The following is a 19,530-nucleotide window of genomic DNA, read 5'->3' as shown; positions in this document are numbered from 1 at the left end:
TTTTAAATAGAATCCACATTATAAATCATTTTCAACATTTTAGTCTCCAGTTTAACATATAATCCACATTCTGAATCATTTATGTGATTTTAATCTCTTGTTCAAATATAATCCACCTTCTAAATTATTTACATGACTTCAATCGATGTTTTAAATAGAATCCACATTATAAATCATTTTCATCATTCTAGTGTCGAGTTTAACATATAATCCACATTCTGAATCATTTATGTGATTTTAATCTCTAGTTCAAATATAATCCACCTTCTAAATAATTTACATGATTTTAATCGATGTTTTAAATAGAATCCACATTATAAATCATTTTCAACATTTTAGTCTCCAGTTTAACATATAATCCACATTCTGAATCATTTATGTGATTTTAATCTCTTGTTCAAATATAATCCACCTTCTAAATTATTTACATGACTTCAATCGATGTTTTAAATAGAATCCGCATTATAAATCATTTTCATCATTTTAGTCTCCAGTTTAACATATAATCCACATTCTGAATCATTTATGTGATTTTAATCTCTAGTTCAAATATAATCCACCTTCTAAATTATTTACATGATTTTAATCGATGTTGTAAATAGAATCCACATTATAAATCATTTTCAACATTTTAGTCTCCAGTTTAACATATAATCCACATTCTGAATCATTTATATGATTTTAATCTGTAATACAAATATAATCCACCTTCTAAATTATTTACATGATTTTAATCGATGTTTTAAATAGAATCCACATTATAAATCATTTTCAACATTTTAGTCTCCAGTTTAACATATAATCCACATTCTGAATCATTTATGTGATTTTAATCTCTTGTTCAAATATAATCCACCTTCTAAATTATTTACATGACTTCAATCGATGTTTTAAATAGCATCCACATTATAAATCATTTTCATCATTCTAGTGTCGAGTTTAACATATAATCCACATTCTGAATCATTTATATGATTTTAATCTGTAATACAAATATAATTCACCTTCTAAATAATTTACATGATTTTAATCGATGTTTTAAATAGAATCCACATTATAAATCATTTTCAACATTTTAGTGTCGAGTTTAACATATAATCCACATTCTGAATCATTTATATGATTTTAATCTGTAATACAAATATAATCCACCTTCTAAATTATTTACATGATTTTAATCGATGTTTTAAATAGAATCCACATTATAAATCATTTTCATCATTCTAGTGTCGAGTTTAACATATAATCCACATTCTGAATCATTTATGTGATTTTAATCTCTTGTTCAAATATAATCCACCTTCTAAATAATTTACATGATTTTAATCGATGTTTTAAATAGAATCCACATTATAAATCATTTTCAACATTTTAGTCTCCAGTTTAACATATAATCCACATTCTGAATCATTTATGTGATTTTAATCTCTTGTTCAAATATAATCCACCTTCTAAATTATTTACATGACTTCAATCGATGTTTTAAATAGAATCCACATTATAAATCATTTTCATCATTTTAGTCTCCAGTTTAACATATAATCCACATTCTGAATCATTTATGTGATTTTAATCTCTAGTTCAAATATAATCCACCTTCTAAATTATTTACATGATTTTAATCGATGTTGAAAATAGAATCCACATTATAAATCATTTTCAACATTTTAGTCTCCAGTTTAACATATAATCCACATTCTGAATCATTTATATGATTTTAATCTGTAATACAAATATAATCCACCTTCTAAATTATTTACATGATTTTAATCAATGTTTTAAATAGAATCCACATTATAAATCATTTTCAACATTTTAGTCTCCAGTTTAACATATAATCCACATTCTGAATCAATTTATATGATTTTAATCTCTAGTTCAAATATAATCCACATTCTAAATAATTTCTCTGATTTTAATCTGTAATACAAATATAATCCACATTATAAATTATTTACATAATTTTAGTCTCCAGTTTAACATATAATCCACATTCTGAATCATTTATGTGATTTTAATCTGTAATACAAATATAATCCACCTTCTAAATTATTTACATGATTTTAATCGATGTTTTAAATTGAATCCACATTATAAATCATTTTCAACATTTTAGTCTCCAGTTTAACATATAATCCACATTCTGAATCATTTATATGATTTTAATCTGTAATACAAATATATTCCACCTTCCAAATTATGTACATCTATCTATAATTCCAGTAATCTCTGTGTGTATGTGTGTGTGTCTGTGTGTCTGTGTGTTTGTCTGTGACCGCTGTTTCTCGACAACCACGGGTCCGATATACTTGAAACTTGCCAGGTATATTGCTGGGGACCCGAGGATGTGCCTTTTCAAGGTTTGAAATTAATCGGACAAGTGGTTCCCAAGGTATGGTCACCGTACTCGCAAGCCGTTCGCTTTGGCTTTGCGAATGGACCAAACCATTTCATGTAAATAGAGGGTTCTACCGTACTCGCAAGCCGTTCGCTTTGGCTTTGCGAATGGACCAAACCATTTCATGTAAATAGAGGGGGGGGTTCTGTGGTCGTTACTGCCACGTGGTTTCAAAGTTTTTTTTTGTTGTTGTTGTTTGCACGCATGTTTTTTTGCACCCACGTACGGGCACGCCCTAGTGATTTTAATCGATGTTGTAAATAGAATCCACATTATAAATCATTTTCAACATTTTAGTCTCCAGTTTAACATATAATCCACATTCTGAATCATTTATATGATTTTAATCGCTAGTTCAAATATATTCATCCTTCTAAATTATTTACATGATTTTAATCGATGTTGTAAATAGAATCCACATTATAAATCATTTTCAACATTTTAGTCTCCAGTTTTACATATAATCCACATTCTGAATCATTTATATGATTTTAATCGCTAGTTCAAATATATTCCACCTTCTAAATTATTTACATGATTTTAATCGATGTTTTAAATAGAATCCACATTATAAATCATTTTCAACATTTTAGTCTCCAGTTTAACATATAATCCACATTCTGAATCATTTATATGATTTTAATCTGTAATACAAATATATTCCACCTTCTAAATTATTTACATGATTTTAATCGATGTTTTAAATAGAATCCACATTATAAATCATTTTCATCATTTTAGTCTCCAGTTTAACATATAATCCACATTCTGAATCATTTATGTGATTTTAATCTCTTGTTCAAATATAATCCACCTTCTAAATTATTTACATGACTTCAATCGATGTTTTAAATAGAATCCACATTATAAATCATTTTCAACATTTTAGTCTCCAGTTTTACATATAATCCACATTCTGAATCATTTATATGATTTTTATCTGTAATACAAATATAATCCACCTTCTAAAAAATTTACATGATTTTAATCGATGTTTTAAATAGAATCCACATTATAAATCATTTTCAACATTTTAGTCTCCAGTTTAACATATAATCCACATTCTGAATCATTTATGTGATTTTAATCTCTAGTTCAAATATAATCCACCTTCTAAATTATTTACATGATTTTAATCGATGTTTTAAATAGAATCCACATTATAAATCATTTTCATCATTCTCGTGTCGAGTTTTACATATAAATCCACATTCTGAATCATTTATGTGATTTTAATCTCTAGTTCAAATGTAATCCACCTTCTAAATAATTTACATGATTTTAATCGATGTTTTAAATAGAATCCACATTATAAATAATGTATATGATTTTAATCTCTATTTTAAATATAATCCACATTCTAAATAATTTAAATGATTTTAATCGATGTTTTAAATAGAATCCACATTATAAATCATTTTCAACATTTTAGTCTCCAGTTCAACATATAATCCACATTCTCAATCATTTATGTGATTTTAATCTCTTGTTCAAATATAATCCACCTTCTAAATTATTTACATGATTTTAATCTCCAGTTTAAATATAATCCACATTCTAAACAATGTATATGATTTTAATCTCTATTTTAAATATAATCCACATTCTAAATTATTTAAATGATTTTAAACTTCCGTCTTCTACCGACTCCTCTCAGGTCTTGCCCCCCCCCCCCCCCCCCCCCCCAGCTCTCTCTGGGCTCTGTCCCGCAAATATTCCTACAGGTCGCACAAGATCTGCCTGCAACCCTCTTATGGTTAAACTGCCAAAATCAAGACTCTCTGCTCACCTTCACTCCTTCATTCCTCTTTTCTCCCGCCTCTGGAACAAACTCCCTCACTCTCTTCAATCCAACTCCACCCTCCAGGTCTTTAAAACAGCTGTTCACCACCATCTCTTATCTTCCCCCATCCAAAACCTTGATCTTTTCTATCCCCGCTAATTTCACCCCAATTCCACTTTTTTTAAATACCAACTTCTGTCCTGGAAGTCGTTGGTGTCCTTGTGTTTTATACTTCTCCCACCCCCCCCCCCCCTTCCCACGCCTCCTCCCCCCAAGCCCTTTCCCTCCCACACATCTCCCTGCTCTTAAATGTTGTGTGCCCTCAAGTGTTTGTGTGCTTCCCCTTCTCTTGTCTTCTGCTCCCTCTTTTTATATATTTTGTTTGTCTGGTTGATTTGTTTGTGAAGTAAATGTCAGCTCTTTCATGAGCCTCGATTCAGTATACAAAAAAAAAAAAAAAAAAAAAAAACCTCTAGTTTAAATTTAATCCACATTCTAAATTATTTACATGATTTTAATCTCCATTTTAAATATAATCCACATTCTAAATAATGTATATGATTTTAATCTCTATTTTAAATGTAATCCACATTCTAAATAACGTATATGATTTTAATCTAGTTTAAATATAATCCACATTCTAAATTATTTATACTAGGGCATGCCCGTACTATATATATGCCCGTACTATATATCTATCTAAAATTATATCCCCCCCCTCTATTTACATGAAATGGTTTGGTCCATTCGCAACGCCAAAGCGAACGGCGAACGGCTTGCGAGTACAGTGACAATCCCCCCCCTCTATTTACATGAATGGTTTGGTCCATTCGCAACGACCACAGAACCCCCCCCTCTATTTACATGAAATGGTTCGGTCCAAAGCGAACGGCTTCCGGAGTTTGGTAAAGAAATCGCCATCGCGTACACAAACGCGCAGGAAAGCGAATGAATCGCAAATTCGTTTTTATTAGTTTTAAAACATCGTTTAACGCCAACATAGCGCCAACATAGTTTGCAAACGTGAAATAAATGAATACGCTCTCAAATGTGCCATCCGAGGCAGAGTGTGTCCGCCACGTTCGGCACACGCGCTAGTTCGCTGCTCTCTGATTGGTTGAAGCGTTTTTTGGACATCGCTCGGTAAGTAATTGTCCGATTAATATGAAACCTTGAAAAGGCACATCCTCGGGTCCCCAGCAATATACCTGGCAAGTTTCAAGTATATCGGACCCGTGGTTGTCGAGAAACAGCGGTCACAGACAAACAAACACACAGACAGACACACACACACACAGAGATTACTGGAATTATAGATAGATGACTTTAATCTCTAGTTTACATGTAATCCACATTCTAAATTGTTTATATGATTTTAATCTATTGTTTAAATGTATCCCACATTCTAAATAATTTATATGATTTTAATCTATCGTTTAAATGTATTCCACATTCTAAATAATTTATATGATTTTCATCAATTTTAAATAGGATCCACATTAATAAATTAATGACCTATATTATTTTAATCTCTTTTAAACATATATGTAATCCACATTCTGAATCATTTGTTTTTTGAAGTTATTTTACATATAATCCACATTCCAAATAATTTATATAATTTTAATCTCTAGTTTCAATGTATTCCACATTCTAAATAATTTACATGATTTTAATCTCCATTTTAAATATCATCCACATTCTAAATAATGTATATGATTTTAATCTCTATTTTAAATGTAATCCACATTCTAAATAACATATATGATTTTAATCTAGTTTAAATATAATCCACATTCTAAATTATTTATATGACTTTAATCTCCAGTTTAAATGTATTCCACATTCTAAATAATTTATATGATTTTAATCTATCGTTTAAATATATCTCACATTCTAAATAATTTATATGATTTTAATCTATCGTTTAAATGTATCCCACATTCTAAATAATTTATATGATTTTAATCTATCGTTTAAATGTATCCCACATTCTAAATAATTTATATGATTTTAATCTATCGTTTAAATGTATTCCACATTCTAAATAATTTATATGATTTTCATCAATTTTAAATAGGATCCACATTAATAATGACCTATATTATTTTAATCTCTTTTAAACATACATGTAATCCACATTCTGAATCATTTGTTTTTCGAAGTTATTTTACATATAATCCACATTCCAAATAATTTATATAATTTTAATCTCTAGTTTCAATGTATTCCACATTCTAAATAATTTATATGATTTTCATCTATTTTAATTAAATATAATGCACATTAATAATGACCTATATTATTTTAATCACTTTTAAATATACATGTAATCCACATTCTGAATTATTACCTTCGCAAAAGCGGAAGGTTATGTTTTGATCGCTGTGTATTTATTTGTATGTCTGTGTGTGTGTGTGTGTGTATGTTATTCGCATAACTCAAAAAGTATTCAACCGAATTGCATGAAATTTGGTGGGATGATTGGTTATTATACGGGACACATTTGATTAGATTTTGGGAGCAATCGGGTCAAAGGTCAAGGTCAAGGTCACGAAAAGGTCAAAATCGTATTTTTACCATAGCGCGGTCAATTTTTATCCAATTGGCATGCAACTAATGCCAAAATGTTCAGAATTCAATGCCCGATCTTGTGATATACGACATGACCCAGTGAAGACATTACCCTTGTTAGCGGTTGGGGGTCAAAGGTCAGGGGGGTCACGACCTTGCAAAATGTGCGTTTTTTGTCATAACTCGGTCAATTCTTATCCGATTTGCATGAAATCAGCACCAAACTGTTCACTGTTCTGTTCCCTACACTCCCATGCCAAGTACAGAACAGTAGCTGCGGCGAAGGTATGCGCTCTACCGAGTGCCCGTTCTAGTTTGTTTTTCGAAGTTATTACTCCCGCCAGGGAGTAATGCATTCGATCATGTCCGTCCGTGTGTGTGTTCATGTGTTCGTGTGTTTGTGAACAAGATATCTGGAAAAGTTCTGAATGGATTTGGATGAAAGTTGGTGGGATGATTGCCCTTGGGATAAGGAAGAATTGATTAGTTTTTGGTGAAGCTCAGGATAGTATTCCAGATCCAGGAAAAAATTTTGGGAATTTTTTGGGGATTTTGTTTTTCTGTTTTACTGCATTAAAGCTTTTATTCTTATTCTTAAATGATGTTTTTCTCCTCTAATTCCGAGATATATCAAAATTAATTCGCTGACAGTTAGGGCCTACTTTCTTTTTCATTTATTGTTTTGGGGAGAGGGGATGTTAAATAAAACGTATTATTCCAACTTGACCCACGGTGGGAGTATGCGCTCTACTGAGTGGCGTTCTAGTTTTACATATAATCCACATTCTAAATAATTTATATAATTTTAATCTCTAGTTTAAATGTATTCCACATTCTAAATAATTTATATGATTTTCATCTATTTTAATTAAATATAATCCACATTAATAATGACCTATATTATTTTAATCTCTTTTAAATATACATGTAATCCACATTCTGAATCATTTATATGATTTTAAGCTCTGGTATAAATATAATCCACATTCGAAATTATTTACATGATTTAAATCTCTATTTTAAATATAATCCATATTAATAATGACCGATATTATTTTAATCTCTTATAAATATACATGTAATCCACATTCTGAATCATTTGTTTTTCGAAATTATTTTACATATAATCCACATTCTGAATCATTTAAATGATTTTAAGCTCTGGTATAAATATAATCCACATTCGAAATTATTTACATGATTTAAATCTCTATTTTAAATATAATCCACATTAATAATGACCGATATTATTTTAATCTCTTATAAATATACATGTAATCCACATTCTGAATCATTTGTTTTTCGAAATTATTTTACATATAATCCACATTCTGAATCATTTAAATGATTTTAAGCTCTGGTATAAATATAATCCACATTCGAAATTATTTACATGATTTTAATCTCTATTTTAAATATAATCCACATTAATAATGACCAATATTATTTTAATCTCTTATAAATATACATGTAATCCACATTCTGAATCATTTGTTTTTCGAAGTTATTTTACATATAATCCACATTCTGAATCATTTATATGATTTTAAGCTCTAGTATAAATATAATCCACATTCGAAATTATTTACATGATTTTAATCTCTATTTTAAATATAATCCACATTAATAATGACCGATATTATTTTAATCTCTTATAAATATACATGTAATCCACATTCTGAATCATTTGTTTTTCGAAGTTATTTTACATATAATACACATTCTGAATCATTTATATGATTTTAAGCTCTAGTATAAATATAATCCACATTCGAAATTATTTATATTATTTTAATCTCTATTTTAACTATCATCCACATTCTAAATTATTTATATGATTTTAATCTCCAGTTTAAATATAATCCACATTCTAAATCATTTATATGATTTTAATCTCTACTTTAAATGTAAAACCGCATTCTAAATAATTTATATGATTTTAATCTCTGGTTTAAATGTATTCCACATTCTAAATAGTTTATATGATTTTAATCTCCAGTTTAAATAGAATCCACATTTTAAATAAATTATATGATTTTAATTTCCAGTTTAAATGTATTCCACATTCTAAATAGTTTATATGATTTTAATCTCCAGTTTAAATATAATCCACATTTTAAATAATTTATATGATTTTAATTTCCAGTTTAAATGTATTCCACATTCTAAATAGTTTATATGATTTTAATCTCCAGTTTAAATATAATCCACATTTTAAATAATTTCTATGATTTTAATTTCCAGTTTAAATGGAATTCCACATTCTAAATAGTTTATATGATTTTAATCTCCAGTTTAAATATAATCCACATTTTAAATAATTTATATGATTTTAATTTCCAGTTTAAATATAATCCACATTCTAAATAGTTTATATGATTTTAATCTCCAGTTTAAATATAATCCACATTTTAAATAATTTATATGATTTTAATTTCCAGTTTAAATGGAATTCCACATTCTAAATAGTTTATATGATTTTAATCTCCAGTTTAAATATAATCCACATTTTAAATAATTTATATGATTTTAATTTCCAGTTTAAATATAATCCACATTCTAAATAGTTTATATGATTTTAATCTCCAGTTTAAATAGAATCCACATTTTAAATAATTTATATGATTTTAATTTCCAGTTTAAATGTATTCCACATTCTAAATAGTTTATATGATTTTAATCTATTTTAATTAAATATAATCCCCATTAAAAATGACCTATATTATTTTAATCTCTTTTAAATATACATGTAATCCACATTCTGAATTATAAATATGATTTTAATATATAGGTTAAATATAATCCACATTCAAAATTCTTTACATGATTTCAATCTATGTTTTAAATATAATCCACATTTTAAATAGTTTATGTGATTTTAATCTCATGGTGGTAATATCTCACTGCTATTACTTTTGGAGATTGATTGCAATTTAAATTTGATCTCGTCTCAAATTGCACATTGTTCCTGACACTAAGCAATTGTTTTTAATGGTAATGAATGGATTATTTATTGATTTTGACCCCATTCTTGTGTGTTTACTGGAAATGAAGGCTAACTTTGAACTGTTGTCCTTTAAAGAAAAGCTCGCACACCTCGCTTCGAACCTGATGGGCAGAGACCAAGGCCCAATTGGCCAACGAGGACCGGCCGGTCCTCCTGGCCCACCGGGGCAGCCCGGTATACATGGCGCCAAAGGTCACGTCGGGCCACGGGGTCTTCCGGGCCTGCAAGGAAATGTCGGACCGGTCGGAATTGCTGGACCCAAAGGTGAATTTCCTGAAGACATAACTATACCTTTGAATGCAATCAGGGTGATGATCCATGCAGGAATGAGGATGAAGCGGTGCAATGTCAGAGGAATGGATTCGAGGTAGCGTAAGTGGAAAGCACAGGCATGAAGTTCACACCAGAAGTAGAACACATCACACTATTATATTGTCTATTATCCCAACATGTTTGTTGATGTCGTCACAACAAAGCACAATATTGTATTTATATTAATATACCATAAATGTAACTTCATGCAATTTATTTAAATAATACAGGGCCCATTTATTTATTTATTACTTGCAAAATCGAAGATCGAAGATTTTGCAAGTAGATTGGTTGGTCTTGTGTGCTATTCCATCTATCTGTTTGTTTGTCTGTCTGTCTGTATGTCAATCATCTACAGGTCACAATTTTAATCCTATCTGGTAGAGTTGGTCATAAGGAAGAAGGCTATTGATTTTGAGGTCAAAGGTCAAAGGTTATTTTAGGTCACATTTCTAGAATTGTCATTTTTAATCCGATTGACTTGAAAGTCGAACAGCATTTGTATATTGAGTCACTAAATTGGGGAACCAACTATATTTGAGGTCAAAGGTCAACTCAAGGTCAAACTTCTAAAATCATCAATTTTCATCTGAAAAATTGTCACTTTTCATCCCATTAACTGGACAATTAAACAGCAATTGCATAGTGCATCACTGAATTTGGAAAGCAACTATTTTGAGGTCAAAAGGTCAAAGGTCAATTCAAGGTCAAACTCCTAAAATCATCAAATGTCATCGGATTGATCTGAGCTGTGATTAAGATCGTCAATTTTAATCTTAATGAAATGGGCAGTTTTATATCTCCATGGCAACGTTTATTTTAGGAGTGGGTGGATTTTGCAAGTATCGTGCTCTGCACGAGGTTTTTCTTGTCTTGTTTATTTATTTATTAGGTGTGCAAAATGGAGGTGTGGGGAGGTGGTTTATACAAGTATTGTCGATTTTCGAAGAGCAGAACAATAGAGGGCGAGATGTCAACAGGCAAAGTGAAGCAAAGGTGAAATAGGTGGATGAGAATACAGTGCTGTACAACAGCACGGGAGGAGAGGAGCTGCAGGTTAAAGGGAGAAGAGGGTTCAGCGAATGGAGTAAAGCTCTGAGATATAAAGGGAAGAGGTTATGAGGCAGTGCTGGGCAGCAAACTTCAGGATCTGAATGGAAAAACTTGGGACAAAAGACTGGGGATGACATTACCACAGGTAAGAGAAGTGAACCAAGGAGTATTAAGCTTACACTGAGGAAGGGCTATTTATTCCTGCCAAGGTGCATGTAATTATTTTCATCCTCTCTTCCTCCGTGTGTGTGTTTGTGTGTCTGTCTGTGTCTGTGTGTCTGTGTGTCTCCTCTGTGCGTCTGTCTGTGCCGTACCTTGTCTACCATTTGAGTTTTGCCATGAAATTTTCACCAAAGCTTTATTATGATAACATGGAGAAGACAAATTAATAATTTTATCAAAAGGTCAAATGGTCAAAGGTCAGCATCACATAAAATGATCAGTTTTCATCCAATTGACCTGACATTTAAATTTACCGTTTGAGTTTTGCCATCAAATTTTCAACAAAGCTTTATTATGAGAATATGGAAAAGACAGATTAATAATTTTATCCAAAGGTTAAAGGTCAGTGTCCCCGAAAATCGTCAATATTCATCCGACTGAACTGAAATTTAAAGAGTTTGCATATTGGGTCACTGAGTTGGTTCACTAATCAAAAGGTAGGAGTCGATTGTTTTGTTTTTAGATCAAAAAGTCAAAGGTCAAGATTGCATAAAATCGTACATTTTTGTCCAATTAACCTGAAATTTAAAGAATTTGCATATTGGGTCACAGTATTGAATCACCAATCAAAAGCTAGAAGCTGACTATTGTTTTTAGATCTAAACCTCAAAGGTCAAGGCTGCATAAAATCATCAATTTTCATTGTAATTTTTACCCTCGCCTGAGGAGAGCGGATTGAATTTGAGTCTGTTTGTCTGTTTGTCCGCACAGAATAAATATGATTTTCTCTGCAACCATTGGTCCGATTAACAGGAAATTTTCACCATAGGTGCAACTCCACCTGTATAATTTTTTATGATAATTATGACGTCATAGGTCACGTGGTTCGGCCGCCATCTTGGAAAAATCGAAAAAATTTGTGCCTCTATATCTCCGAAAGTGCTGAATAGAAAAAATTGAGACATGGCTCATTGTAAAGAACTCTCCATGGGGAATAAAATATGTTAATGATGATGTCATAAGTGCCTCCATTATGACGTCATAATTTGACAAGTACAAAATTTGATCCAATCAAGATGAAATTTCTTGAGCATAATCTAGGAATAAATTAGTTTCGAAAAAAAATAGTGATGACGTCATTGGTCACGTGGTTCGGCCGCCATATTTGTTTTAACACAAAAGCCTTAAAAAGCACTGAAAATACATCCTGGCGAGGGTTTGCAATCTCTGATTGCTCTTTTTCTTGTTTTAAACTGTTTTTGGTATTTTGAGCATATGGAGGAAGAAGAAGACATCCAAATACAAATGGACGCATGGACGTGCTTTGCATTATCAGATGTTTTCTTGGTATTTATTTTGAATGAAAACACATAACGACAGATTACAATGGGGGAAAAGTTACATGGAACACAAAAGTAGGGAAATGTGCCTTAGAAACGAACATGTGGAAGGGAAGACGAAGGGATATTTACTCGAACAAACTCGACCGTATCCGTTATACACTTATTACATGTAATGTGCTTAAGCTGAACATAGACTATGAAACAAATATTAAAAACTATTCCCGTACCAATAAATACTCGTATGTACAGATGTACCTGCAATAAGCATACCTTGGGACGAATAGTTTATTTGTGCAATTTACCTTGTCTTTTACATCAAGATAGACACATTTATCCTTTTTCCTTGTTTTGCAAAGATGTCAGTCTCATAAGAACATCATCACATGACGATCTGTGTTGAATAGGTGACCAACAAGAGAATGGTGAAAGAGGAGTGTCATTAAGAGGACCTCTAGGCCCCGCTGGTCGACAAGGAATTCCAGGTAAACGTCTATTGTGTGTGGCTGTGGGGGAGATGGTGGGGTGTAAAAAGAACAATCGCACCATGCTGCATGTTGAGTTTGTCCACACACGCGCTGAGTCAATTAGTAGAGTTGTGTATACCTCTCTCAATTGAGTTTTTAGCCATCTTTACTGGCCTTTATTTTTTTCCCCTTATTTGCATTAAACATTCCATCAATATTATTTGTTAGAGTGGTCCCCAGTCTACAAGTTGATTACATTGAAAAGTTTTGCATCTGCCTTCTGCTGCTCTTGCAGCTCTTCTACCATCAGGAAACTTCTAATTTGCAAACAACAACAACAACAACAACAGGCATTTTAAGGCCATTTTCCCTACTAGAGCGGGGGTTAGCCTTGCGGTCCCCATGACAATCTTCTCCATTTTGCCCTATTTTCTGCATCTCCCCTTGTTAACCCCCTTGCCCGCATTTCTTCTTCCACCATCTTTAGCCAAGTCTTTCGCGGTCTTCCCCGTCCTCAACTTCCTTCTACATTCATTTCCATCACTCTTCTCAACCAGTCACTTTCATCCTTCCTCAACACATGACCAAACCATCTCAACCTGTTTCTCTTCACAGCATCAATCACAGGCTCTATTCCCATCATCTTTCGCAATTCATCATTTGTCTTCCTCTCTCTCAACGATACTCCACACATCCACAGAACCATTCGCATTTCCACCCTTTCCAGCCTTCGTTGCTGCTCTACGTTCATTACCCATGTCTCGCTCCCATAAATCATAACACTTCTCACACATGCAGCACACACCTTTCCCTTCAGCTTCAACGACACTCCCGTCCACATCAGCATGCGACTCAGTTCCCGAAACTTCTTCCATGCACATCTCACTCCAGCAACCGTTGCCGAGTCTGATCCACCTTCTCCATTCAGCATGTCTCCGAGGTAGCAAAATGTTTTCACACCTTCCAGCTTCACGCCGTCTCCAAGATCCAACTCAACATTTCCTCCATCTGCAGCTCCCTATGTGCACACCTTACATTTGAATGTAGCTGCCACACTGGTAAATGACCCTCTCAGACCACTACATTTTTGATGAACCCACTCAGCGCACATTGTACATTGAATGGAGTTCACTCCGACACCCTTCCAACACGCAGCACAGGGCCACTTCCCAGTTCTTTCCACCTCACCACATGCTTTACCACTTGCCATCACCTCCGTCTTTCCGATATTCACCTTCAGACCTTTTGTCTCCATACATTCCTTCCACTTGTTCATCTTTTCCTTCAGTCCATCCATACTTTCCGCAATCAACACCAGATCATCTGCATACAACAACTCCCACGGTAAACCCTCCTTTACGTTCCGAGCCAGCACCTCCATCACAGCTACAAATAGTAGTGGACTTGGTACCGACCCCTGATGCACTCCCACCTTCTTCACAGCATCCATCACATCTAATTTTCTACTTTGCAGTGACATCAAATTTAGCTTTGGATTAGTGGTTCCATTAAACGGTGCAAGGTTATGCGTTCCATACAGAGTTCCAGAAGGCCTGTATTTGGGTAGAGAGTCATGATATGAGTACCATCTAATTGCGAAGAAAGCATGGCTGCCAAAACGATATCATGGCCTTACATCCCCTCCAAGATGTCTACCCTTCGGTCGATCCTGACCGAACTTCAAACATTTCAGTGTTTCGCCGGCATTCATTGGTGGACGTTAAAGATCCCATGGTGTCTCTCCAGAATCCATGTGTTGTGCTATCTACGAATGGAAAGAAACTCTTGAAATGCAAGTCGCTCTATTCCATATTGAACAAGCTCCTAAATTGTAACGCCATTATATTTTTCCAAAAAGGGGCACAGCAGCATCGTCTAAGTCATTGTTGTTGTTGCCTTTCATATGAAATTCATGATAAGATGCTCAAAGGAACTTATCTGGATACATGGATCATCAATCCATTAATTTTACTAGCAACGGTATCCGCCCTATGGGCGGGGCTTTAATTTGGAGGCCCAAATGAAAAGGCTAAATATCAGAAATTGAAGGCTTTTTTTCTTTTAAACGATTCATATAAACATCCGTTAAATCTCGATCGGTGCAGCCGTTTGTGCGGCACCCGGGAAAATAACGTCATGCGGGAGCAAGTATCAGCAGGATGTGGCAGTGTGGGAGTCCACGTTTCTGATCCTCCTTCATGCCGAAGTAGCCCACCACTTCTCCAAGCATTCTGCTCTTCAGATCTGCCATGACAGATTTAAGCTTGATAATGAAGACGCGTGCAGTTAGTCCTCCCGATGTCTATGTACTCCCGATACATGTTTCCTTCATTGTAAAAACTACCAAATCAACAGTTAAAAGGATTTTGAGCCGATAGCTGTTACGGCCTTGGCAAGATCGATGGAGACAGCGATCTGTTAGCGTATTCACCGCCCAAATAGCGATGTGGAATTCTCTCATGTGGAGATTAAACTAATCGTGTTCGCAATCACTATGTCGTATGTACTCCTGATACGTGTTTCCTCAGTTGAAATGGGTTAGAATTCTCTCAAGCAGGGATTCAACCCGTGTCCTTATAAAAGGTCTTTGTCCGAGGTCACCGAGTTCGATCGATGCAGCCGTGCAGCGATCGGTGCAGCCGTTTGTGCGGCGCCTGGGAAAACAACATCGTCACAATGAGAACAATGAACGTTATGCGAACGTGAATGTTATGCGGGAGTCCAATCCTGAGAATGCTGGAGACCAAAGCTGAAATTGGGAAAACTAAATAGCCTATTTTACTCCTGCAGATCCCATGATTACACACCCAAAATATCATTGAGATCGGTTCAGCAGTTTTTACGGTACCTTCGAACAAACAGACAGACAGACGGACGGACATTTGGTGAATTATAGTCAGATTTGATTACCTCCGCCACCAAAGGTGGATGGAGGTTATGTTTTCACCCCAGTCTGTCTGTCTGTCTGTCTGTTTGTTTGTCCATTTGTGAACAAAATATCTCAAAAAGTTGTGGATGGATTCAAACGAAATTTGGCAGAGAGGAAGTGTATGTGACAATGACGAAATGATTAGATTTTGATGAAGATCCGGATTCGGATTCGACTACTAGAATTTTTTAAAGTGATTCTTCACCATTGGGAGATCAGGCCAAAAACGATACATAGCAGCATATCTCAAAAAGTTGCGGACGAATTTGGACGAAACTTGGTGGACAGGTTGCGTGTTTGACAATGACGATTCGATTCGATTTTAGTGAAGATCTGAATATGGATTCGGATATGAGAGTTATTTAAATTTTTAAGTGATTCTTCACCATTGGGAGATCAGGCCAAAAACGATACATAGCAGGATATCTCAAAAAAGTTATGGATGGATTTGGACAAAACTTGTTGGACAGGTTGTGTGTGTGACAAGGAAGAATCGATTCAATTTTGGTGAAGATCCGGATCCGGATCCAGATAGTTTCATTTTTTAAGTGATTCTTCACCATTGAGTGATTTGGCCAACCAGGTGGAGGTATACTCTCTACTGAGTGCCGTTCTACTTGCTTATGTGTTGATTCATTTTCTCTTCGATCGATCGTTCAGTCAGGTTCCTTCAACCCTCATGACTCTCAACCATAATACATCCTCTAATATTCCGGCCTCTTTTTCCTGATATTACAGATATGATAAATCCTATCAATACCAACAGCAAATCTATCATCTACACCCACCCTGAAAATTATCATCACTATTTCCATTCTCAAGAAACAATCTCTAGACATTAATATAACAACTACAGACTAATTTGATGACTCGCATTCAGATTTCCAGTTGTACAATGTGTGAAAAAGAAAACAAAGGAGGCATTGCTAACTGAGGTGTCGGTGCCCAGCGATTTTGGCCTAAACAATGCAGAAATAAAAAAATGAACAAATATAAAGTCCTCAAAAATGAAATGGAAAGATCTTGGAAGCTGAGGAACACCAAAATTGTACCAGTGATTATTGGATCAACGGGAATGATAAAAAAAAAACCTTAGACATCTTAAAAACCATCTCTGGGAATATTACGACAAAGGAACTGCAGTTGGAAGCTGTCCGGGACTCGGTGACGATCCTCAAAAGAGCCCTCGGAACAAAACTTTGAGAACAAGAAAGCTTCACAACTTGGTCCATGAGTGATGACCTCTTCCTGAAACGGAGTTGGATACTTCGAGACCTGGGTGGACTCCCTTCCATCTTCTGAAACCCCATATGGAGATAACAACCGACAACACACAGACTTACTGATTAGAGGATGGTCACAGTATCGATTATACTTGATCTAACAACAGCTTTTGCTAGAGTAGAACAACTTCAACTACCTCTCTACTTACACCATCAGTGTTCAAGACTTTTCTCAATGTGGTCGGCACATAGATCATTGGGATTGCTGGTAAATCCTCTCCGATCAGCTCCCATCTCTATTGTGGTCCTTCAAGCCTCAGGTCTACTCACTACGATCTCATTCCTTTGGGCGATGTCATCCGCATTCAGAACGTGGCTTCTTACTGCTATGATGATGTTCAACTGTGGCTGTTTTAAACCAAGGACACGCATTAGGCCTTTGTCCACTTCTTTGTCACCTGTTAGGTTGTGGTAAAAGCCAAATGCGACCAAAACAAATCCGCTTATATTTGACTGAGTCTCCATCGACTATTAAGAAAACAATTAGCGTTGCGCCATCCTCAAGAAACATTATAAAGTCCATAAGCAAAATTCGTTCCATGAGCAAATCATAGGTTTACCATGCACATAACACAGTACACTGCCTAACAAAAGTCATTCATAAAGACTTGCAATTGATCACCGGATAACTCATGTATTTATTTTTTCAACATGTGCTCCACAGCTCGGAAACTATCTCCATATTTACCGCTGCTCCACTAGTTTTCTTTCCTTTTGACTCAAACTCCCTAGTGCTCACCAATCCTACTCTTCCTACGCTACAATGTGTTCTATTTGACTTTTTATCTCACGTTCCTCAATTGTTTGCTCTTTTTTATTTCTTACTTTGATTTTGTTGAGCACCTTCTGATGGTGCTTCATGAAAGCATATCTACATGTATATGCATGTGCTGTGTTTGTGTATGTGTGCTACATGTATATGTATAACGTAAGGGCATGAGGGTTGTGTAATCTATACCGATAGAAGGTAAAAATATCTCTCTCTCTCTCTCTCTCTCTCTCTCTGTCTCTGTCTCTGTCTCTCTCTGTCTCTCTGTCTCTGTCTCTGTCTCTCTGTCTTGCTTTGTATGTATGTGTTCCATGCACGGCCACATCTTGTAAGTTAAAAACTCCAAACTGGGGGTACAAATACAATGTTGTGTGGGGTGTAACATAGGCTATGTGGCCGTTGCCTCATGCAGAGATGTGGGAGGGCAAGGGGGGGCATAAATGCTCTATGTAAATGTATACCATGTTTCGCCACTTGGTGGTAGCAGAGGGTATTACAATTTACTTTTTTTTACCTGGGCAACATTGAGGTTAAAGCACTCTTCGCACGGGTAAATGTAGTTTGGCAAACAGGACGACTATTTGGTCCGTCAGCATTGCGATGGGTAGGCTCCACTAGTTGCCCTAAAGTCAGATTGTGTGGTTAAAGGTATACAGCCATGGTTTGATTGATGTGTAGCTGAGTATTAAGTCAAGCTGTGAGAGATATGGAGCCGTGTTCGAGGAATCGGAGAGGCGTTAAGGATTTTATTTTCTGACCACAGGAAAACCAGGCATTCCCGGCCAAGGAAAAGATGGACGTGATGGAGAAAAAGGGCCACACGGGCCTCGAGGCACACCTGGCCGACCCGGCTCGCCGGGTTCCTCGGGCCTGCCTGGATATTGTGACCCGGGCTCTTGCTTGGGTAGCGGAGCCTTCAAACCTCCAACCACACAAACCAAAGGGCCTTAGATGGCAGCTTGGTAATCCTAGACTGTTTAACATGTCTAGCACATGTAAACAACAGAAAATGAATAATACAATTATAAAATTGCACATTGCTCCCTAATTGTTCTTGAAACATGAAATGTTCATAATTATCAACAGGTTGGCCCATTAGAATGAGGTTGTGGTTTGGACATTGTGACTATGATGTATAATTATTTTTGTGACGGCACATTTGCTTGTGTATAACAAAAAAATGAGAATATAATTAAAAGGTTTGTTTGAAATCAAAACGATTTTGGGATGATGAAGAGTTGACAAAAATGTATAGTTGACATTTTTGGGATAAAAAAGAGCTGTCGTAAACGTTTTTGGGAATATGAGTTGGCATTGACAATTTGAGTATTCCGAGGAGTTGTCGTAGATGATTTGGGTATTAGAAGAAATTGTACTAGACGATTTGGGTATTACAAGAAGTTGTACTAGACGATTTGGGTATTACGAGGAATTGTAGTAGACAATTTCGGTA

General features: G+C 34.6%; 1 protein-coding gene across 1 annotated transcript in view; it reads left to right on the top strand.

The window, feature by feature from the left end:
* The window catches only part of LOC137424097 (uncharacterized), a 175,100-nt gene extending 155,806 nt beyond the window's left edge, over window positions 1–19,294 (top strand). The window contains exons 30-32 of the mRNA XM_068111564.2: window positions 9,838–10,026; window positions 13,037–13,114; window positions 18,841–19,294. Coding sequence (XP_067967665.2) covers window positions 9,838–10,026; window positions 13,037–13,114; window positions 18,841–19,028 — 455 coding nt within the window. The 3' untranslated portion in view covers window positions 19,029–19,294. The remainder of the gene's footprint in view (window positions 1–9,837; window positions 10,027–13,036; window positions 13,115–18,840) is intronic.
* The last annotated feature ends 236 nt before the right edge of the window (window positions 19,295–19,530 follow it).

Source organism: Myxine glutinosa, chromosome 3 (assembly GCF_964187855.1).
Source record: "Myxine glutinosa chromosome 3, kmMyxGlut1.1, whole genome shotgun sequence".
Classification (NCBI taxonomy): domain Eukaryota; kingdom Metazoa; phylum Chordata; class Myxini; order Myxiniformes; family Myxinidae; genus Myxine; species Myxine glutinosa.
The sequence above is the reverse complement of the archived record's forward strand: the minus strand, read 5'-3'. Positions and strand labels throughout refer to the sequence as shown.